The 25285-nt window shown below is 36.7% G+C and overlaps 1 protein-coding gene across 1 annotated transcript in view; it reads left to right on the forward strand.

Annotated features, from left to right (window-relative positions):
* The window catches only part of LOC150094424 (ketohexokinase-like), a 103255-nt gene that overhangs the window by 52820 nt on the left and 25150 nt on the right, over positions 1–25285 (forward strand). Inside the window, exon 4 of the mRNA XM_090412314.1 lies at positions 18273–18345. Within this exon, the coding sequence (XP_090268440.1) occupies positions 18273–18345 (73 nt within the window). The remainder of the gene's footprint in view (positions 1–18272; positions 18346–25285) is intronic.

Here is a 25285-nt window from a genome sequence, read left to right on the forward strand (position 1 = left end):
ATACAGAGATTTTAAAGCTCCCAGAAAAGCATCTCTCTGCAAGTTATTCAAAATTGAAATTGATTTTTCAGTTTTCTCTATTCCAGTTTCTTCTAGTATACGTTTTTCAATTATATCTGAACTAGAATCAGTGTGTAACTTGCTTTGTTCATGTCAACCAAGCTTTCTTTTCAAAGGTCATTCCATTATATTTGACCACTAACCAATGGAATTTTTTTAAACCACTCACTGTTAATACCCGATAAGCGGTGTTTAGACGCACGTTTTACATTTGAAAGACTCCGCAGAAATCAACGATTCTGTTGTTGGTTTGGTGTCTTCGCTACTTTGCTTATCAGTTTCATCTTTCTTAAAATATCATTGTTATTAAATCAATCAGAATAAATCAGTGAATTGTGCCCTGACTGTAATACCCGAGACACATAATTCGCTTATGTCTCAATTTTACTATTTATGTGTATTAATTACTAGGAATGGGAATTGGTATCACTCGAAACTGACGTCATAGTCCTTGAGAGTTTCAAGAATTCCCCAAGATCACAACTATATTTGATGCGCAGGCCTATTTTCTTTTACAAAATAAAATATTAAATTCTTGACTCATGATCTTCGGAGAAAAACCATTATTAAGAAAAATAAATGTAGATTTTTAACATTGATTTTTGCCTTTGATTCGAATTCACTCAATTTTCACAATTTATTTCTTTCAGACATCAAAATTATGTCTCTTTTGTAAAAGATCTTTGCAACCAATACTGTTGTATTCGAGATCCCGATTTTTGCCTTCTTCCGCATATGATTTGGTGTGCATCAAAGTGAATATCCGAAGTTCTCAAGATTGGCTTGCAATGCAAGAAATTGAGCAGATCTCACGAGTCGAGACTCTCTGGTTCAATTTCTCATCACTATTAATTAAAAAATGTCTTGAATTATTTTTCCGTTCTTGCTCATTATTTAACCATGTCAATTCACAACATTAATTAGCCAGGCTCCCAGTAAAACCAGCCGGGCAGTTTGCCCATTCAAAAGGTCCTGGGGAGAACATAGATGTCAACCTGATAGCAACCCCAATCATATCCCCTCCCTCTCTTCCTCCTATTCACTAGGCTTTGCAGTTTACATTCTCTTAATATGTTCTTGTACCCCACATTACAAAGACCACTGACAATCTTTGTGAATCTTCTCTGAACCCTTTTCAACATATCCTCATCACCATGAAAACCTGGTGACCAGATCTGTGCACAATAAATCCATATGAGGTCTGATCAAGCTCTTATACAGTGGCATCATAACCTCTTTATCAGGGTCCTCTGCATCATTGCCATTATCCGATGTGATGTCTTCACAACCTGTGTGATGTGGTCCCTGAACTTCTGGCCCTCGTCCATAAACCACTCCCAGATCTCTCATTTCCTCTACCTCCTTTGAAGTTTCCCCACCAAGTGTATACTTTACATCCCATCGTTGCTTATCAAATTTCAAAACCTTATACTTTGCAACATTGAACTGATAGTTCCACTTATCTGCCCATGCAATCTATTCAAGTTCTGCAAGGCCATAACATCTGCAAACAGGTGCATATCATTAGTTAAACCCATCCCAATATCATTAGCATACAAATTGAACAACAGTGGTCCCAAAACTGATCCTTGCAGTACACCACTCAGAAGTCTGTTATCCATTCCCATCTGTTTCAATTTATTTAATAGTTTGTCACGTGTATGAGTGTGGACTGAAACATTCTTGTCCTTGACCATAGATGGCAAGACTTTTTTTTTTTTTCTTAGTTGGTACATATGTCATAAGCATCCATGTGAAATTGTAAGTCATTCTATCAAATAGTTTATTTTATACAGCTGTCTGAAACAAAAGTATTGTCTCTATCCCTTGAAATGGATAACATTGAATATTTTGCAACATGAGTAAATTCTTTGTAAAATAAGGTTTAACGGCAAAAGAAATTCATTCGAAGTTCATAAAGTTTATGGGCACTCTTCTCCTTCATTTTTGGCATTTAAGAAGTGGGCTGTTGAGTTTAAACGTGGCCGTACCATTCGAAGTTCATAAAGTTTATGGGCACTCTTCTCCTTCATTTTTGGCATTTAAGAAGTGGGCTGTTGAGTTTAAACGTGGCCGTACCAGCCTTGAAGATGATCCACTTGATGGATGTCCAAAAAGTGTAACAACCAGAAATCATTGATCAAGTGCGTGATATGGTATTGGATGACAGGGTCAAAGTGCATGAAATTGCTGAGACTATAGGCATTTCAAAAGAACGTGCAGGATATATTTTGCATGAAAAATTGAAAATGAAAAAATCTTTGCGCAAGAAGGGTGCCATGCTTGTGCACAACAGACCAAAAATGCACTTGCATGAAAATCTCCGAACAGTGCTTGGAGCATTTTAACAAGAATGAAACTGATTTTGTGCATCGATTTATTACTATGGATGCGACTTGGATTCACCATTACACACCAGAAACCAAACAGCAGTCAAAACAGTGGGCAGAAGCCAGTTTTTCAGCACAAAAGAAGACAAAGTCGGTTCCATCAGCAAGAAAGGCCATGGCATCGGTGTTTTGGGATGCTAAAGGCATTTTGTTTATTAATTATCTTGAAAAGGGTAAAACATAACTGGCGAATATTATTCTGATCTTTTAACCAGACTAGATGAAAAAATTCGTGAGAAAAGACCTGGTTTGCAGAATTAAAAAATCATCTTTCATCAGGACAATTCACCTGCCCACATGTGTTTTGGCAATGGAAAAATTAAGGGATCTGCACTATAAATTGTTGGAACATCCACCCTATTCCCTAGATTTGGCTTCTTCTGACTTCTATCTCTTCCCAAAATTAATAATCTTCCTCGCTGGTCAGCGTTTTACTTCGAATCAAGAGGTGATTGCAGCTGTGGAGGGGTATTTTGCAGATCTTACTGAGAACCACTACAGGGACAGGATAATGGTGCTGGAGTATCACTGGAATAAATGTATTAGTCTTAAGGGAGATTATGTTGAAAAAAAAAAAAAAGAATTTAGAAATTATAAATTCTTTTTTTAATTGTTAGGCTGAGAACTTTTCAGACCACCTTCGTATGTGCATCTCCCCTGTCCAAGGTATTTGTCACCTTATAGTACATAAATAAGTTAGTAACACTTGATCTCCCCTTAACAAATGCATGCTGATAACTACAAAGAATACTGCTCTTTTCAACTCAGTTCTATATCCTATTTCTCGCAAATCTCTCCAGCACCTTCACCAGAACTCTGGATATACAGATTGGCTTATAATTCGAAGCCACAGCCTTATCCACTACCTTTATGCAGTGGAACAGTTACGTTCCTTCCACTCCCTTGGAACCTGTGCTGTTGTAAGACTTATTAAACAAGCATGCTAATGCTGCTGCCAATTCCCTGGTACATTCCCTTACAATGTGTGGTGATATGTCATCAATTTTGATTGCCTTATTGATATCAAGGTTATTTATTTCCTCAAATACCTTCTGCTCACTCACATTTAAGCCATCCTCTCCTATGTCTTCTACACTTAAGTTCCTCATGATTCCACCTGATCAGGATGAAAAACCCTTATAAAATGATCACTGAATACCGGAACAATGTCTTCTGCAGCAGTTACCATTTTCATCCATTAACATCATCTTATGATGATAATTTTCTTTCTACTTTCTACATATCTAAAAAAAAACTCTAGGGTTTTTCTTTGCCTGATTTGCCAATTTCTTTCATACTGCACTTTTGTTTTCCTTCATAACTGAGTCAATCTCCTGGTTTTGTTCTTTATACTCTTTGTGAAACTGATTATTTCCATTATTCATTTTGTACTGCATCCAAAGTGCCTTCTTCTGGTTGAATGGACAAGTTTTAGAGAACTTTAGTGATTATCCCATTTGGCATAACCTGTTTCTGTTTGTAGAAGGTCTCCCTAGAAGGGTTCATCATCATCATCATCAATCATCATCAAATTCCTGCCATGTACCCTCAAGGGGTGTACAGAATATGATAGTACTACATGAAAAAAATTACATCATTATTAATTTCCTATTTACAATTTTCCTCCAAATCAGTCTGTTACTTGTCAAGACTCCAACATTATCAGATCTTATATTTCTATCGTCTAAGGCACTTTGTACCGTATCAATCCACCTATATCTTGGTCTTCCTCTGGGTCGTTTTGCTGCCAACCTGGCAGAGAACACTTGTTTTGCTAATCTTTCCTCGCCCATTCTGTTTAAGTGACCATACCACCTGAGATTAGCTCTGCTAACGCATTCCTGGATGCTGACAATGTCAAGTTCTTTCCTAATATCCTCGTTTTTAATATGATATTGCCATTGATGCCATCTGTTCACGCCTCCAATCTTTCTCAGGACTCTCATATCTGCGGTCTCTAGTCTTTGGTCAAGTGTTTTACTTCTGACCCAGCTCTCAGATCCATAAGTTAAAACTGGTTTGAACACTGTCTTGTATACAGCTAATTTAGTGTTCCGACTAATTTCTCTCTTATTCCATATGAATTTATTCAATTGACTTCCCACCATACCAGCTTTGCTGATTCTGTTGTCTATTTCTATATTTAATTTACCATCTTCAGTAAAAATCGTGCCTAAATAGCTGAAATGTTTTACTTGTTCCACAGGTTCTCCATTCACAACACCGTTGACATTTTTAATGATTCTGCCTATTTTCATTGTCTTTGTCTTTTTATTGCTGACCTTCATACCATATCTATTACAACAGCTATTCAATTTAGTCAGAGAATCTTGCAGACATGTAGCAGATTTATTTAGAAGCATAACATCATCTGCATAAAGCAAAGAGCTGACATTAACATCTCCAATTTTGATATCATGTTTAATACCACTTTCCTTCATAATGTGATCCATATAGATAATGAATAACAGAGGGGATAATGTACATCCTTGTCTCACACCAGATTTAACATTAAACCAGCTTCCTGTACTTCCTTCAATTCTAACTGCTGACTTACAACTCAAATAAAGACTAAGTATTGCTTGATATAATGCCCCATTGACACCATATAACTGCAGCGTATTGAATAGCTTCTCTCTTGGCACCTTGTCATATGCCTTTTTCAGATCGACAAAACTTAAATACAGATCTTTGTTATATTCCCATGCTTTCTCGACTATTTGTCGTAAAGTGAAGATCTGATCCTGACAGCCTCTATTTGGCCTGAATCCAGCTTGTTCTTCACCAAGTTTTTCTTCCACAATTCTTCTCAACCGTTTCTCAAGTATACTTGCATAGATCTTGCCAGGAACACTCAGTAAGGAAATACCTCTGTAATTCTCACATTCAGTTTTATTTCCCTTTTTATATATGGGTACTATGAGAGCTCTACTCCAATCATCGGGAATTCGTCCCTCTGTCCAGGCTTTCTGAACTATGCAGTGCAGCCACTGTAAGACTCTTATACCACCATACTTCAGCATTTCTGGTCGAATATCATCTGCTCCTGCTGCCTTTCCACATTTCAAGCCTTTGATGGCTTTTTCTATTTCAAGTATGGATATGTATTCCTGACGGCATGCCTGGTCAGTGTTTTTTACCACTGTGCTGTCATCACTGCTTGTTTCATTTAGCAGTTTTTCAAAGTAATTACTCCATACTTCAAGGATATCTTTTTCTCCTGTTTTCATGTCACCTTTATCATCTCTAATTCCTTTTACAGCACTCTTTCCTCCATTCTTAAGCTTCTTCAACAACCTCCACAATATTTTGCCACCTTCTTGATATTTATTTTCTATATTCTTGCCAAAGTCCTCCCATGACTTTTGTTTAGCTAGTTTTACACAGTGTTTAATATTCTTGCATTTGTCTCTATATTCTCTAAGAGCACAAGCTGACTTATTTGACAGGAACTTTTGGTATGCTTTCTTCTTTTCCTTCACTGCCTCTTTAACTTCCTGTGTCCACCAGGGAGTTCTGATTTTTTTTTATCCTTACAGACAACTTCACCACATGCCTCTCTGGCAGAATCAATCAATGTTTTCTTCAGAGTTTGCCACTGAATCTCCAAGGTTTGATTCCTGTTCTCAAACTCTTTCATTTTTTCTTCAATAATCTTTGTGTATTTTAGTCTACAGTTCACATCTGAGAGCTGCTCAACTTTTATTCGCTTTAAAACTTTCTTACATGTTATTCTTTTCGATGTGAAATTCAATTTTATCCTGCTCAAGACTAAATAGTGATCACTTCCAATTTCAAATCCTCTGTACACTCTGGTGTCCTGCACCAGGGAGAAAACATCACTATCAACAATAACATAGTCAATGAGACTTTTCTTATTCCTAGCCTCTTCTCTCCATGTGAATTTGTGCACATTTTTATGTTGGAACATGGTGTTAGTAATAACCAGTCCATGTTTTGAGCAGAAATTCAAACGATATTTGCCATTATTATTAGCTTTGCTCTTTTCTCCAAATTTTCCCAAAATATTTTTGTATGTCTCACAATCATTTCCTACTCTGCTATTTAGATCCCCAACAAGGACCAACTTTTCATTTTTTTTTTGTGTCAGTTGCTTTTTCTAAAGCCTCAAAAAATTCCTCCACTTCTACCTTAGTAGAACCTTCTGTGGGACCATAGGCACAAATAAGTCTCATTGTCCAATTTCCCATTCTCACATTTGCCCGCATTACTCTACTTGAGACTGACTGCCATTCAAGAAGATTAGCCTCGTATTTTGTGTTGAAAACTATGGCTACTCCTTCTTTTCCATGATTGTCATTGCCTGAATATAACATTTTGTATTTATTGCTCAAAACGATCTCACCAGTTTTGGTCTTTTATGTTTCAGTCACCCCTATTATGTCGATCTGGAACTTATCTAATTCCTCAGCTAGCTCCATTTCTTTGCCATTCAGGCTTCTTATGTTGATAGTACCGATCTTTAACTCTGGTGATGCTGAGTTGGGGTTTATTTTCAGATTTGTTCCAGTAGCTGACTTTTCGCTGTTCGCCCTGGTTCCCTGGCAAAACAACGGGGGCCTTGTTTAACCGGGCAACACCCCAGCCGGCATGAAATTTTGTCGTGTTGTACCATCATTCTATATTTTGGTTTAACCAATAAGAATACAATTTGGTCGGCTAAATCCCAAATTGCCAGCAAATCCTCGTCCGTTCAGTATCCAAGTAGATACCCAACAGGGTGCACCACGAGAAGGTGAGGATTGGACATTAGGTCAGAAGCCCTGGTCGGTTCTCCTTATTCCTTTAAAGGCCATGTGGAAGTCTCCTCTTAGTTATACAGCTTTGACCCTTAAGCACCCCTGTTATTTCACATACAGAACCCTAGAAGGGTTCTGTATGTGAAATAACTTCGATGTGTTGTGAGATATGATTAGTGACCCTAGAGTGATTTATGTATTATAGTGTTAGTATTGATATCAGAAATTGCTAGGAAGGTGATTAAGTCAATCATGTACCTTATATTCTTCATGTATATCTCTTAAGCTTTAATAAATATGTTTTATATCATTTGCCTGAATCCAACCGATTTTATGAATTCAAATAGCCACTCATAAAATTACTAACGAACCTAGCGGGAGGGACATATGAATATAATTTGATCTTTCAAGCCACCACTGCATTTAAACTAAGAGAAGTGAGAATAGTTAAATTAGTGTTTGAAATTTTATTACTGTGTATTACTCTGAGATAGCCACCTTGGATAAGAATTTTATCTATCCTCTGTATTGGCTGGCGCAGCAAAAAATAAATTCGTCAATATTTAACAGGTGGACTGTCTCAGAGGACAAAATTTTAGGGCCTTGTCCCATACATAGACAAAGCCCTAATGAAGAAAAGATTACACGTGACAAAATTTGGGAACTGCCTGAATCATAGTTTGTTTAAGAAAAGGAGAGTGATGATAGCTGATTTATTTAACTTATTGGAAAACTATTATAGAAGCCGGAAAGGAAATAACTGTATGGGAGAGTGTAGCGAGCAATGGTAAAGGCAATAATAACGATAGAAATATATAAAGAAGGAGATCGAATGATAACAATTGGTGCAAATGACAGGACTTGATTGAGTAAGGTTTTAGGTAAGAAGGATAGATTAAGTAAACAACTATATTAAATCTTATAGAATCATCGATATAACCATAGATGATGATGATACAACACTGTGCCTTCTGCAGCAGTTCTGTTTACCTAGAGATGCTGCTTTGTGAAACAAGATTCTTGTAGAGACATATTGTTTACAATTTTCTGTAAATGCTAATGTTGTAACCTTTAGTATGGCACAGTATGACCTTTGTAGTTTTTTTGCCAAATAAATTATAAAGCAACCAACCAACCTCGTTTCCCTTTTTTCGGAATCCACTTTGTTAGTATGGTGGTCCATCGCTCATCTTCTCTTCTGGATAGATGTCCGGCCCATTTCTCATTTGTGGTGAAGAATGATGTCAGTGATGCGAGTCTGACTTCTTATCCAGGAGTTTCGCTTATCTTTTAATGCAATGCCTAGCATCAGCCTCTCCATTTTTCTTTGAGTTGTTGTTAATTTATTTGCCAGTGCTTTTGTTAGCGACCAAGTTTCACAACCATATGAGATGACTGGAAGTATACACTGGTTAAAATGTCTTCCTTTTTAAACAGAGTGGGACATCATTGTTTTGAAAAATGCTTTTCAATTTTCTGAATGCGAGTTGAACTCTCCTATTTATTTCCTTTTGGACTCCACAGTTTAGATCAATGAGATGACCTAAGTATGTATATGAAGAGACTCTTTCCAAGAAATTGTTTTCTATTATTATGTTTTTTGGTGTTACAAAATGATTAAACATGATTTTATTTTTTTAGACCGACTTTTCTGCTTTCATGATATAGGTCTTCTATCATTATATTAAGGTCTTCTGGAGTGTTTTGCAAAAATTATGATATCATCTGCATATCTTAGGTGTGTTAAGTTTCTGTTATCAATTTTTATACCAAGGTTTGTCCAGTTTATATTATTAAATAGTTCTTGAAGAACTGCTGTAAAGATTTTGGGTGATAGTCTCCTTGTTGGACACCTTTTTCAATTGATATTTTATTACTATTCGTGTGAAGTTGGATTGTTGCTGTTGCAGTGAGGTATATTGCCTGAAGGAGGTCCATATATTCTCCAGGAACTCCCTGATTCTGGAGTGCTTTGATGATTGCATTAGTTTTAATGGAATCAAATGCTTTTTTATAATCACTGAAGGCTAAACAGAGAGGCAATTAGTTTTCTTCTTCTTTTTCTATTATTTGTTTTACTGCATGAATATGACCAATTGTGTTAAAGCCTTTACGATATAATCACGTAATCACAAGAAAGATATTTATTTAACCAAATATTTCGGTCTGGAAATAGCAGACCATCGTCGGTGGTATTACCAGACCGAAATATTTGGTTAAATAAATATCTTTCTTGTGATTACGTGATTATATCATTCAGTCTTATGTCGCAAGTATCCTTAAAACAACTAAAGCCTTTACGGAATCTTGCTTGTTCTGCTGGTTGATTTGAGTCTGTGGACTTAATTCTCCTGCTGTCATCAGCAGCACCCCCCCCTTCCCTTTTTGCCCTTTCTATCCTTGTGAAATATACTATATCCTTCTATTTCTATTCCTGTTACAATATCATCTTCATTCAACCATGTTTTACTTATTCCAATGATTTTGGGACGAATAAACTCAATTACTGAAACCATTTCACCCTCCTTGTTTATGATACTTCTGGTATTTGTAAACAAACACAGCAGTTCATTTTTTAGGTCTATATCCAAGCCACTGGTTGGTTGTGATTTCCCCACCATGCCTGCCCTTGCCCAATCACCTTTATCACTACTTACCACATATGTCTGCTACATCTCAACTTCCCCACCCACATCACAATATACTCCACTTTCATACGCACATTCACTGTCTCCCTAAGATAATCTCTACTATATATTCCACCTGGGCTCTCCGTTTCCCTCTTCCTCTTGCATTCTCATTCTCTCTTCTCTCTCACTATCACTGTTTCCACTACCAAGCATTCCTTTTTCTTCAATACCACTCTCCTGATCTTCCACCTCATCTCTTACTTTTGATCTCTTGCATGTAGCACACAGTGTACTTCCATCTAGCAACACTGTCTGCAGTACACTCACTCCATAGCCATTTAAATGCAACCCATCATGCCTGTATAATTCCATTCTTCTCTCAAACACATGTGATGCATCCACAAACTGTACTCCCCTTCTCCTCACACAGCTCTGCTAACATACCATTCATGATTCCAGCCCTCCATCTCAACTCATCATTGCATGTAGCACACAGTGTACTTCCATCTAGCAACACTGTCTCCAGTACACTCACTCCATAGCCATTTAAATGCAACCCATCATGCCTATATAATTCCATTCTTCTCTCAAACACATGCGATGCATCCACAAACTGTACTCCCCTTCTCTTCACACAGTTCTGCTAACATACCATTCATGATTCCAGCTCTCCATCTCAACTCATCATTATCATACCTCAGCAACACACTGACGACCTTGTAAAGCAATTTTTCTGGATTTTGCTAAAGTGTTTAATAGAATACTGCATGATAGGGATGAATAGAGTGCCTTCTAGGCAGTGTCTAGAAGGTGAAGAGGTGGGATGCTGAGTTTCTGTTTGGGGCTGCCACTTGTTAATTTATATATATTCATAATATAGTTTGAGGTTTAAGAAGAGATATTAACTTGTTTAATGATGGTTTTAAATTAGCTAAAGCAATGTCATGAAGCTCTGATATGATGTGGGTATTGTATTTGAATAGGTTGTTACTTGGTGTTGAAGAATAAGGATGTCTCATCAGCATTGCAAAGTATGAAGTTGTGCATTTTGCTCAGAGAAGATGAACAAACTTTATTATATTGGAGAAGCTTTGTGAGGCACTATAATTTTTAAAACTGAAGTATTTATATCATCATCATCAACAACAACCATGGGTCCAATGCCGGTAGGTGGCTGATGCCATCTTGATATGATTCTTTCATTGCATTCTATTTTGTGCAAGATGACTCAGTTTGTGTGTAGAGTTTCCGCACCATTTGACGATGTTATTGCCCCATTCTCTGTTTGGTCTTCCTCTTTTGTTCTTTCCTCCAATCATTCCAAACAGCAATGTTTTTAATTTTCTCTCATCATTCATTCTACATATATGGCCAAATAGACGAAGTTTCCTTTTGATTATTTTCTGGATCAGGTTTTCTTTTGGTCGTGTTCATCTGTCATTGTTCACTTTCTGTATCCAGCTTATTCTCAAGATCTTTCTATAGCACTTTCTCTCAAATGTCAATATCCTCCTTTCAGATTCTCTCAGGCCTCGCATCCATAGAGTATGCTGCTGAAGATACAGGTTTCTACAATGCACAGTTAAGTTTGCATCTTTATAGCTCAGCTCTTTCATATTTTGTCCATGGCTTTTAAAATAGTTGTTGCTCTGGCTATTTTAATTTTTCTCTCTTTTTTGGGATCCAAGTCATGCATCACGAGGCATCCAAGATATGTGAAGTGTTCCACATTTTCCTTTTGAAATCTAGCTATCGTAGCTCTGTTCATTAATTCCTGTTGTTCGAATATCATTATTTTAGTTTTTTCAAAGTTGACATTTAGTCCATATCTTTTTCCTTCTGTGTAGTGTTTGCAATGTCTGTTCCAGCCTTGCTGCGTCTTCTTCAATCAGGACAATGTCATCTGCAAAGCAGAGGTAGTTTATTCTCATGCCATTTATTGAAATGCCTCCACCTTCTTCTTTAATCTTATCTAGTCTTCCCAGATGTGTGATGAAGATGATCGGTGATATTGGGTCCCCTTGTCTTGTGCCTTGATTAGTGGCAAACCAATCTCCAGTCTCACCTGCTATTCTGATTTTTGCTTGTGCTTGGCTGTTTATATCTTTCAACAGGCAGATCAATTTATTGTCCACACCATAGGATTCCAAGACAGCCCATGTTATATTTTGGTCAATATTATCAAATGTTTTTTGAAAGTCCACAAAACAGCAGTATATCTTTTTGTTCTTTCTTCGAGCTCTCTCTGCTATTAGTCTTATTGCAAGTATTTGTTGCACTGTACTTCGATCTTGTCGAAATCTGGCTTGCTCATCAGGAAGATGAGCCTCCATATTGACCCTTCAGGCGTTCTGTTAATATTTTCATCAGCACTTTGCCAAGATGACTCATTAATGCAATAGTTCTGTAATTGGTGCATTCTAAAGCACTGCCTTTCTTATGAAGAACAACCAAGACTGATTTTTTCCACTCTTCGGGGGCATACCCTGATCTCCATATTTCATTACATAGCTTGTGTATTTCTTTTACAACTGATTCTCCCTCATATTTTAGCATCTCGTCTATTATATTGTCATCTCCAGGATTCTTGTTGTTCTTGAGATGTTTTATAGCCTTATTCACCTCCTCTTCCAAGATGTCATTTTCAAAGATCTCTGCTGGTGGAGAGATTGCTTTTAGTTCTTTGATTACTTTTGTTGCAGTATCATTTAGTTGATTTTTATATAGTTCACTGCAATATCTTGTCCATCTGTGTATGATTTCTGTCTTGTCCATCAATACTTGACCATTTTCATCTTTGATTGCTACTGATCTTGTTTGCCACTTCCTGTTGACATTTCTTATAAGTTTGTAGACCCCTCTAGTTTTGTGTTCTCCATAGTACTGCTCAATGTCTTTGCACTGGTCCTGCAACCATTTGGCTTTATCAGATCTTGCTGCTTTCCGTACTTCATTGCATTTTTTACAGTATAACTCATCTGCTGCCTCTGAATTATCTCTTTTAAGTTTCAGTTCTCTTTTCTCTAGTACCAATTTTAGGGTTTCCTGATTATCCATTTCTTGTTGATCTTTTCTCTTTCAGGAATTACTTCCTCTACTGCTTTTTTTAGCACTGTAGTCAGTCATTCTGCTCTTGTATTTATATTTTGTTTTTCACTTGGGGTCTTAAGCTTAGTTTCCAATATGTTCTGATATGCTGTTCTTAGCCTGTCTTTATTTAGTTTTGAGATGTCTCTAGCTTTTTGGAACTTTCCTTTGTACTTCTGTTTCAGCTTAGTCTTATATTCGCAATCACTAAGCTCTGGTCCGAATCAATATCAGCTCCTTGGAATGATCTGCACTGTTGAACTGAGATTCTCCATTTCTGGCCTATTAATATCAGGTCGATCACATTCCTGTGTTTGTCATTGAAGCAGCACCACATCCATTTATGACAATCTTTTTGTTGGAATTTGATGTTGCAAATCATCAGGTTATTATCCGTGGAAAATTCCAGAAGCATCTCTCCACGTTCATTTCTTTCTCCATATCCAAATTTTCCTATAACCTTTTCCCATCCTGTGTTATTTTTGCCAATCTTTGCATTCCAGTCTCCTCCAGTGATGAGTATATCCTGCTTCATCACCTCATCAATTTCTAGTTGTAGATCCCTGTAAAATCTCTCATTGTTTTCATCTGCACTCTCTGCAGTGGCTCATATATCTGAATGGTCGTGATATTAAATGGTTGGGCACTGAATCTTGCAACCATTATTCTTTTACTAACTGGTTTGTATCCTATCATTGCCCGACAGGCCTTGTTATTTAGCAGTAAACCTATGCCTGCTTAATGCTTACTTTCATTTCCTGACCAGAGAACTCTTCCACCATTTGATTCTCCTGACAGTGTCCATCTCATTTCTGAAATACCCAATACAGGTATCCCTTGCTTAACACGGTTTTGCTTAATGCAGATTTGATTATCACGATGAAATTAATTGCGGATCCCTTGATATACGTGGCAAGAGTTTTGATTAATGCGCAAAATCATGCTCATGCCACGAGGCTGCTAGCCTCGTGGTCATCTAAATTCTCTTAATGATCTGTGTGAGAATGCGAAAGTTTTATTTTTCCCACCAAATACAACATCATTGTTACAACCTATGGACATATGCGTAATTGCAACTTTCAAAGCCTATTTTCTTAAAAAGACATTCTCAAAGGCAGTTGAAACAACAATGGGAGAAAATGCGATTACGCTCCATGAATTTTGGAAAAAATTTAACATTAAACACGCAATTGAGAACATTCGTGACTAGTGGGAGCATGTGTCTTCTAGTTGTATGAAAGCTGTTTGGAAAAACCTTCTGCCAGAATGCGCTAATGACTTAGGTTGTTTTCAGAATCCTGTGAACAATGTGGTCAAAGAAATCGTTGCAATTGGTGAAAACCTCGATTTTGATGGTGTTGATACTGAAGGAGTTAAAGAATTATTGAATTCAAACTCAAAAGATTTCAGTGACAACGATCTTCTTGAAATTGAACAACGCACATATGAAGACAACGGACAAATGGAATGTGAAGATGAGGTTCCAAAGGAAATAACAGTCAAAGAACTGGATGGAATATTTCGCAGTTAGAATCGCTTAAGCAGCAAGTAATGGATATGGATCCAGATGTTAATTGAAGAATGCTTGTATGCTGAGGTCTGGAGAGTCATTTTGCTTGTTATCGTAGAATTTATGCCGATAAGAAAAAAACTAAAACTGTTCAAACGACTCTTTATAACTTCTTTTGATTAAAAAAAATTGCAGTAACTAATGTAGGTACAAGTATTTATTAAACATTTACTTTGCATTCATTTTTTATCTTTCCTAAAAGAGTACCACATATGTATTCAATTTTTATCTTTCCTAAAAGAGTACCATATAAAACAAACTATTAGTACAGTAATTGATCAGGGACGAATTGTACTTTTTACCATTGATTATTAGATTTGATTAACATAATTTTGATATACGCGGTAACATCGAGGGATTAATTAACCACGTTAATCGAGGGATACCTGTATATCACATCTGTATTTCTTCTTGAAGCAACTGCAATTTTCCAGTTGTCCAGAGTGTATGGACATTCTATGTGCCAATTGATATTCCATCCTTTACAGGCCTAAGTTTGTTTTTTTTGTCTTTGTTTTCAGTAACTGATTTTTCAATCCAACCCTTATTACTTGATTGGGGACGCTGACCTTGTTTGACCGGACGATGTCCAAGCTGGCATGAGTCTTTTCTTTTGTTCTTTGTCATCAGATTTCAATCGTGTTTTCCTTTTACTGTCAGCACATCGACACTTATCTGACAAACCCTTAGTCTTCCTTGAAAAGCTTGAGAGAGAATCAGAAGGAGCATGTAGATTTAGGCGGTGGCCTAAGCTCACCTTGAGACGCAGTTACTGTCGTTGGACTTCTGTGGCAATTGACAATTGACAATTGACATTTATGTCTTTAAGGGTGAAGCAAGATGCTTTTCATATTCCCCGCTATCTGTCGTGGTTACAGTGAGGGTAAAATTTACGAGCAGTTTGCTCGCCCTGAATGGGCATGGAGATTATGCATCGTTATAGGAGGCTAATATAGTTTTTGGTCTTCTATATTTGAATATGTCCGTTGGCTCATATGCTGCAGCTTGTTGAATCAAATCATTGGGGTGTGTGGACGTCTTTAGAAAAAACTTGGAAGCTAAGGATTGTAGATAAGAGAGAATATATGGAATATTTGTGTCTCTATGGAGCTGGCTGTTTCTAACATACCACGGGGCGTTCAGAATCATTCTCAAGCACTTGTTCTGCACACGCTGAATCTTGATAATGTTAGCGTTAGAGGTGTGGCTCCAGGCTGGAGAGGCATAGGTGATTATGGGACGAATCGTCATCTGGTAAAGTTGCAATTTGATTCTGTTGCTGAGCTTGCTATTTCTATTAATTAGCGGGTAAATCTGAGCTATGGCTTTAGATGCTTTTGCACATGCAGACTTGATATGTTGGTTGAAAGATAGCTTTTTGTCGAGAATTACACCCAGGTAATTTGTTTCTGTCTGCCAGGGAATTTTAGTATTGAATAGTAACACATCTCCTGCAGGAGACATTGGCCTTTTTGAGAAAAGAACCGCTGAGCTTTTCAGGGGGTTGACTTCCAATCTCCACCTAGAGAACCAACCCTCCAGCTTTAGAATGTTTTCTTGAAGCTTTCTAGTAACGAAGTGGGGTCTGAGGGATCTGGTTAGTATTGCCGTATCGTCCGCATACAGCGCTAAAATGGAAGTCATCGGATTGTGAGGGATGTCTGACATGTATACAGAAAACAGCAATGGAGCCAGTAGAGATCCCTGTGGCACTCCAGCAAAGATATGGCGCTGGGACGATATAGAACCGTTAATTTTAACTTGCATTGATCTATTCTGAAGATATGAACGGATTAGATGAACCATTTTTAGTGAGATGCCGGCTGAGATAAGTTTGTGCAGGAGTCCAAAATGCCAGATTTTATCAAATGCTTTAGATAGGTCTAGGAAAACAGCTCCTGTGTACTGGCGCCAGTTGTAGCTGGTGATGATATTTCTATAAAATGACTTCTGTGGCATTTTATAGAATTACTGGAGTTGTCCACTAACCCACAAGTATATATATATATATATATTTTTTTTTTTTTTTCTTTAAAAATAATGACAATATTATAACAATGTTCACTGATCTGATGAACTGTATATCTGGGTGTACTCTCCCTCATTAGAGGGAGAGTATAGAGGTGAATAACTAAGACTGCCTCAGGAGACTCTGGAGCATTTTTTATGAGGATAGATTAAAAGAAGCCTCTAGAGCTTGGTAGACAGGAGTAGAAGAGGTGACATGCTAAAGATGTTCAAATTGGTGAGAGAGAGAGATGTCGTGGAATTATTGCACCTGGTAATAGGTAGTGGGAGAATGAGAGGTCATCCCTCAAAACCGTATAAAGGTCATGTAAGTAAGGAAGTGAAAAGGAGTTTTTTGTATAATGAGTGAGGAGTGAATGGAATATATTGGCAGGGTAGGTGGTAAGTGCTTCAATGATTGATGTTTTCAAGGCAAGATATGTGATAGGTGTTGTAGTCTCTAAGGTTTGGACTCTTACAGTAAGTCTTCTGACTCCATGGAGAACTAGAAAATAGTACTGTTGTTTATTGATTTCCTTTTAATATCATTTCCACACATGGGAGATTGCAAAGCCCATAGCACACTAATGCCTTGTGTAAGAGGGTTAATAAGAGAGGCATATAGCTATGCATTTTAGAATAGCTTGAGATTGTAGCCCTTGGTAACACTGCGTAAGGCTGTTGTGCAAATAGAATGAAAGAAAGATACAAGTTCAGTAGGTAACATGTTAGACTGTAAATGGATGTTAAACAGCTGCTACTTAGGTTGTTATAAACTTAAAAATAGAGGAATTATGACTGCTAACACAGTGGAATAGCAGCCACAGAAGTACCTGTAGAAAAGACCCCTGTCTAATAGACTGGGGCCTTTTCTGTATAAGAAATGTGCATTCTGTGAGATTGCAGTTGAAGCGATCCTGTGTGAGAAGATCATTCATTAACTAAATTGCTCTCTTCCAGGGAGAATTACTAATATCAAAAAACCTAGAAGCTTTTTGGCTTACTTGTGACTGAGGATGAATGTCTGTTTGAAAGAATAACCTTACAATGAATAACATTGTAAGGTTATTCTTTCGCTTCATACTACATTGTTTTCTGGACTCAGTTTTCCACTCATCCATTTTGGAAATGGCAGTCATTAGTCATCCATATGGAATTCTAATGACATTATTTTGCAATTTTATTTAACTTTTTATTCCACCATAATCAACTTTAAAAATGTTTTAAATTCTGTTCAGTATCACATATGTGAATTGTGGTTTATTCTTCTTTACACAGTTTATTATATTCTACTTCATTTATATGTTTGCACAGTTTTCATATTCATGAATATGAAAACTGTGCAAATTGTCTATTACATTTCACTTTAAACAGAAGAAGCAATAAAGACAGTGATTGTAGTCATTAATTAGTCTCTTAAAGTCTTTTCCTCTGTTATCCTTATATATTGATGGATTCAACTGTAAAAGAAATTTTAAACTGTGGTATCATTTGTTTTTGATTTCAAAAGATTTTAGCATTTTTATAAATAAATAAAAATATAATTTTTAAAACTAAAGTATTTATCTATCTATATATATATATATATATATATATATATATTCACTTTAAAAATAATTACAATATTATAACAATGCTTTGATACCTATTTATATTTTAATTTTAACATTATAAATCTTCATGTATAATTTATATTTGTGTGTGTGTGAGAGAGAGAGAGAGAGATATTCTTTATGATTGTAACATATGTATTTGTTTCTTCATGTAGAAATTTACCTGATCTAAAGTTTGAAGACTTTGAAAAGATTCATTTGAATGAGTATATGTGGGTACATTTTAATGTATGTTAACTAAAATAATAACTAAAATTAATTTTTGTGCTGCTTATTTAAAATTTTTTTCCATTCTGTTTCAAAATTATAATTCAAATTAATATTTCAGTTCAGGCTTATCAATTCAACGATGAATTATTGAAATGGATTGCTGGAGGCAGTTTTAAGTGCACTGTCAGCAAACAAGTTTGAAAGATTTGGTAGATGTGAGCCTCCTGCAACGAGTCTTCCAACTCCATGGACATGTCTGTGTAATCATAATTTTCTAGAAATTAAAAATTGAAAACAAATTGTGACTGAATATTTTCCCCGTTCTTATTACAGAATATTTTACAAATACTTGGTTATTTATTGATTTAAACTGTCATCTGCTCCAAGTTTCTAGAGCAGGTGACAGTTTTTTCATGTTTATATTTGTGTATATATGAGCAGATGACTTTCCTCTTAACATGTTACACTCAGTGGTCTGTCACAATCAAGTAATGACATGACTTCATTTAAATCTTGTTAATTTCTTGATGGAGTGGTTAATCCTATTTGTAGTATATTCTCGGGCCAGTTTTTTCTTGCAAAAATTCTGGTAAGAACACCCTGTCATCTCTGTATGAGCTTGACTAACTCAAAATTAAAAAACTGTTTTATAAAGTTTCATGTCCTAGATGGGATTTGAATCCAGGTCTTTCCAGACATAGAGTATTATCAGTACTGACTGAGAGCAGTGGAGGTAATATAGCAAACTTACCTCTTGGACATGGATACATATTAAAGAAAATGGGAAATAAGTGAATAGGATACCAGAAATTATGAATGTAAGAAGTGAAGTCACTAATGGATTAAAAAGTGTTGTGGTGATGAAATGTGTATTGTATGATAAGGAAATGCGGTACTGTGCTCCATGATCTCTTGCTCTTGTAAGATGATATGAGAGAGATGTGGATCAGAAGTATTTGCAGTAGAAGGAAGTGGTGGATTGTGAATTGTAACTGAAAGATGACACAGAATTTTTCAAATGTCAGGTGTTATGAGAAGCAGGATGGTGAGTCTGTTGCCTAGTTATGATAAGGAGCTGAAAGCAAGCTATAATCACGAAAAAATTTTACCATGAAAATATATGGAAAGATAATTCAGATTTGCTTGTCCATAAAAGATTTGAGGAGAAAGGGAACTATATCATAGAGAAAGAGAAATTGATCCATGAATGATATTGGTTAAATGATCAGTATCTCAAAGGAGAATGAGAAGTGGGTTTCTCTTGGGGGAGGGGGAGAATAATTAAGGGATGTGCCTAGTATCTGATCATCATTTTTCAGATAAACCACATATTATTATTATCAACAGACCTCCATGGAGTCAAGGCTCATTGTGGGAGGTCCCACTCTCACATGCACAGCTCATTGTACCTCAAATTAAATGCATTTACTGTCAATATACTCACTACATTCTCAGGCAATGCACTCCAATCACCCACCACTCTTCATGCAAAAAATCTACTCTCCGTTGCTTACAACCACCTTATACAGCTTCCAGGGATGGGGTCTCGTTCTCCCCGTCCCCAGATATTCTATGAAAAATTGCATCCACGTTAATCTGTTAATTACCCCATACAAACTTATGTGCCTTGATTATACCTCCCCTCTTTCTTCTATACACAAAGCTCTGTAATTTGCATTCCCTCAATCTGACCTCATATTCTTCATTCCAGAGACCAGAAACCAACTTAGTCAATTGTCTCTGGGCCCTCTGCAACATGTCATTATGCTTTTGAAAACCTAGTGACCAAATCTGTGCACAGTAATCCATATGCCACTTGATTAAAGCCTTGTACAATGGAATCAAAACACCCTTACTTCTACATGTCATTCTCATAATCCGCTTTGTCGTCTTCACAATTTTAGGAAATTGTCAATGAAATTTCAAGTCTCTATCCACCACAACCCCCAAGTTCTTGATCTCTTATACTCCTTCAAAATATCTCCAGCAATCCTATACTGTGCATCCCATCTTTGCTTCCCAAATTTTACCCTTACACTTTGTAACATTAAACTGACATCCCACACACTCACTCATTCAGACAGTCTATTTAGATCCTTTTGCAAAGTTAGATCTGCTCGACTTCTCATAACTCTTCTGCACTTTGCATCTTCTGCAAACAACTGTATATCAACCTTTATGCTCTTTCCAATGTCATCATCATCAAATTCCTGACATTTACCCTCAAGGGGTGTACAGGATATGATTTACATCATTACTAACTTCTTATCCACAATTTTCCTCCAAATCAATCTATTAAATGTCAAAAGTGTCTTAGAAGATAGAAATATAAGGTCTGAAACATTTTCAGACCTTATATTTCTATCTTCTAAGACACTTTTTACCTTATCAATCCACCTATATCTTGGTCTTCCTCTGGGTCTTTTTCCTACTAACCTGGCAGAGAACACTTGTTTTGTTAATCTTTCCTCTCCCATTCTGTTTAAGTGACCATACCATCTGAGATTAGCTCTGTTAACACATTCCTGGATGCTAATAATGTCGAGTTCTTTCCTAATCTCCTCATTTTTAATATGATATTGCCATTGATGCCATCTATTCACACCCCCCTTCTCAGGACTCATATCTGCGATCTCTAGTTTGGTCAAGTTTTTACTTCTAATCCAGCTATCAGATCCATAAGTTAAAATTGGTTTGAACACTGTCTTGTATACAGCTAATTTAGTGTTTTGACCAATTTCTCTCTTATTCCATATAAATTTATTCAGATGACTTCCTACCATACCAGTTTTGTTGATTCTTTTCTCTATTTCCATGTTTGCTTTACCATCTTCACTACAAATCACGTCTAAGTAGCTGAATTGTTTTGCTTGTTCTATAGGTTCTCCATTCACAATGCAGTTGATATTTTCAATGCTTCTACCTATTTTCATTATCTTTGTCTTGTTATTGCTCACCTTCATACCATATCTATTACAACAGTTATTCAATTTAGTCAGGGAATCTTGCAGATCAGACTTGTAGTGGATTTATTTAGAAGTATAACATCATCAGCATAAAGCAAAGCACCAACATTAATGTCTCCAATTTTGATATCAGGTTTAATACCACTTTACTTCACAATGTGATCCATATAGCTAATGAATAACAGAGGGGATAATGTACATCCTTGTCTGACACCAGATTTAACATTAAACCATCTTCCTGTACTTCCTTCACCTCTAACTGCTGATGTACAACTCAAATAAACACTAAGTATTCCTTGATATAATGCCCCACTGACACCATACAACTGTAGTGTTTTGAATAGCTTCTCTCTTAGCACCTTGTCATGTGCTTTTTCGAGATCTACAAAACTTAAATACAGATCTTCATTATATTCCCATGATTTCTCAACTATTTGTCGTAAAATGAAAATCTGATCCTACAGCCTATATTTGGCCTGAATCCATCTTGTGCTTCACCAAGCATCTCTTCCACAATTCTTCTGAACCATTTCTCAAGTATACTTCCAGAAATCTTACTACGAACACTCAATAGAGAAATACTTCTGTGATTCTCGCATACAGTTTTATTTCCCTTTTTATATATCGGTACTATGAGAGCTCTACTCCAATCATCCGGAATTTGTCCCGCTGTCCAGACCTTCTGAACTATGGAGTACAGCCACTGTAAGACTTTTATACCTCTATACTTGAGCATTTCTGGTCAAATATCATCTACTCCAGCTGCCTTTCCACATTTCAGAATTTTGATGGCTTTTTCTACTTCGAGTATGGATATATATTCCTGATTACATGCCTGGTCAGTGTTTTTTTTTTATTACTGTGCTATCAGCACTGCTAGTTTCATATAGCAATTTTTCAAATTAATTACTCCATACTTCAAGGATATCTTTTTCTCTAGTTTTCATATCACCTTTATAATCTCCGATTCCTTTTACAGCACTCTTTCCTCCATTTCTGAGTTTCTTCAACAACCTCCAGAATAATATCTTGTCATCTTGTCACCTTCTTGATATTTATTTTCTATGTTTTTACCAAAGTCTTTCCACGACTTTTGTTTAGCTAGCTTTACACAGTGTTTAGCTTTCTTACGTTTGTCTCTGTATTCTCTAAGAGCAGAAGCTGACTAGTAGGAACTTTTGATTTGCTTTCTTCTTTTCCTTCAGTGCCTGTGTAACTTCCTGTGTTCACTATGCAGTTCTGATTTTTCTATAGTAGCAGAGCACCTCAACACATACTTTCCGAGTCTGGAACACCAATCATATCCTCTCCATCCAAAAAACAGCGGCTTGTATTGCCTTGTCATTGACCGTCAGAATTTCATCCGTGGAGAACACATCGGTTAGATTTGGGCAACATAAAAGATGTTTGTCAGTTTAGACGTCTCAGCAGTCACAGTTGTCATCACCTGCATAACCCCATTTCATCAGGTTACTTCTGCATCTGGACACTCCCATGCTTAAGATGGTTCAGAGTCATACCAGGTGCTGTATGGGATGTGATATCCCTGGGTTAACTCTTCCTTAATTATGGGGACTTCTTGAAGTTGAACGAATTCCCTCCATAGAACAAGGTGTTGCTCCTCAGGTTTATGGATCACTGGTGTAGTTCTTTGCATAAAACTACGCTTCGATTTGAGTGGAGAAGCCGTGATGATATGGAGCCATTTGACGTCTTATACTTGGTGGTGCTATGCCTGCTAAGGGATACAGCTTGTTGACTGGGGTTGGTCTTAGGCATCCGGTTATGATCCTAATGGTTTCCCATGGGCAGATACCTCCCACACTGGGGCAGCATACTCCCCTGCAGCAAAACACAATGCCAAAGTCGTCGAGCGAAGTACCTCTGGTTGAGCTCCCCATGTCATGCCGGTCATTTTTCTTATGATGTTATTTCTCACCACATGCTTGTCTGGCTGAATCAATGAATGTTTTCTTAATGGCTTGCCACTGAATCTCCAAGTTTGATTCCTGTTCTCAAAGTTTTTCATTTTTTCTTGAATAATGTTTGTATATTTCAAGTCTACAGTTCACATCTGAGAGCTGCTCAACTTTTATTCGCTTTAAAACTTTCTTACATGTTCTTCTTTTCAATATGAAATTCAATTTTATCCTGCTCAAGACTAAATGGTGATCACTTTCAATTTCAAATCCTCTGTACACTCCAGTGTCCTTCAACAGGGAGAAAACATCACTATCAACAATAATATAGTCAATGAGTCATTTCTTATTCCTTGTGTCTTCTCTCCATGTGAATTTGGGCACATTTTTATGTTGGAACATGGTGTTAACGATAACCAGTTCATGTCCTGAGCCGAAATCCAACAGGTATTTGCCATTATTATTAGCTTTGCTCTTTTCTCCAGATTTTCCCAAAAAATTTATGTATGTCTGATATTTCATTTTCTTCTGCTATTTAAATCCCCAACTTTTCATTTTTCAATGTGTTGGTTGCTTTCTCTAATGTCTCAAAAAAATTTCCCCACTTCTACCTTAGCAGAACCTTCTGTGGGACCATAGGCACAAACAAGTCTCATTGTCCAGTTCCCCATTCTGATATTTGCACCCATCACTCTACTTGAAATTGCCTGCCATTCAAGAAGATTAGTCTCGTATTTAGTGTTGAATACCAAACATCTCACCAGTTTTTGCCTTTTTTGTTTCAGTCACCCCTATTATGTCAATCTGGTACTTATCCAGTTCCTCAGTTGGCTCCATTTCTTTGCCACCTTACTCTAAACTTGCCTACCTTACTCTCCTTCTCTTCCACAGCACCTCTTGTTTCCTCAAGTCTTATGTTCACTTCAGTTATCTCTCTTGTAGCAACAGTTTCTCCAACTGGCTCACAGCAAATGCATTGAAATGTAGCCCATCTCTTTTATACAGTTCTATCAGCCCTTCAGACTCTTCCCACATTCTCAAAATGAGCTCCTTTCTCCTTGCACAACTCTTCTAACATACCATTCAAAACCTTTGCTTGCTTCTCAACTTATCATTATCATACCTGGGTAACACAGACTACCTTATTTACCACACTGTTATTCTTGACTCTCCTTAACTACCTCATGACATCCCTCCTTACATTCTTCTTGTTACCAGTCAGAACATTTGTGCCAACTACCACTACCAACTCTTTTACTCATGTACTCCTCTTATCCAGTGCTTCAATCACCCTGCTCGTTCTTCCTCCTGGAAAATAGATTGTGAACCTTTACGCCTCTTATCATCAAATCTCCATACAGTGCCATCCTCAAATCATTCGATATTTCTTTCAAATCTTTTGTCACATTCTTCCTCACATTCCCATGCAAATCCATAATTCTTCAGTTTATTCCTCATACATTTAATCTCTTGCCTCATCTTTTCTAAAACACGCCGCTTTCATATCTTGAATTAGTTTTTCAGTGCCATTTAAACAAATCATATTTTCACTACCTTGCATGTCCATTGTCTTACTGCTTTCTGCAGCTAACTCACTCATCTATGCATGCTGCCTTACCAATCAACATTGCTAACTCAATGCCACTTTTGTCCACTGTCATTACCACTCTCAGCCATACTCTCAACTCTGCTTGCTCTCATAGCTACATCCACGATCTTTTGCCCGCTGCCACTAACATTCAATGATATATCATAATTCATAAGCATGCTGCACTTCTTACACTCCCAAAACCTCTCATCCCTCATATTTTTGCTCTACACATAAATAGCTTCAATCTCTCCATTCAATCTTCAATCATCTATGCATGCATACCGCATTCATGACATCTCACCGTTTTTGAAAAATCCATGCCACTTGCATTCATCATTCAATATTATATTATAATATTGATTATCATTGAGATATTATATCATGAAGTGTTGAAGATAATTTTAATAGTGAGTTCATGTGAAAGTATATGCCATATATATTAACTTATTATGCATAAATAAATATGTATATATTTCCTTTTT

Source organism: Typopeltis vanoorti, chromosome 22, assembly GCF_054136105.1.
Source record: "Typopeltis vanoorti isolate ZY-2024b chromosome 22, IOZ_Tvanoo_1.0, whole genome shotgun sequence".
NCBI lineage: Eukaryota > Metazoa > Arthropoda > Arachnida > Uropygi > Thelyphonidae > Typopeltis > Typopeltis vanoorti.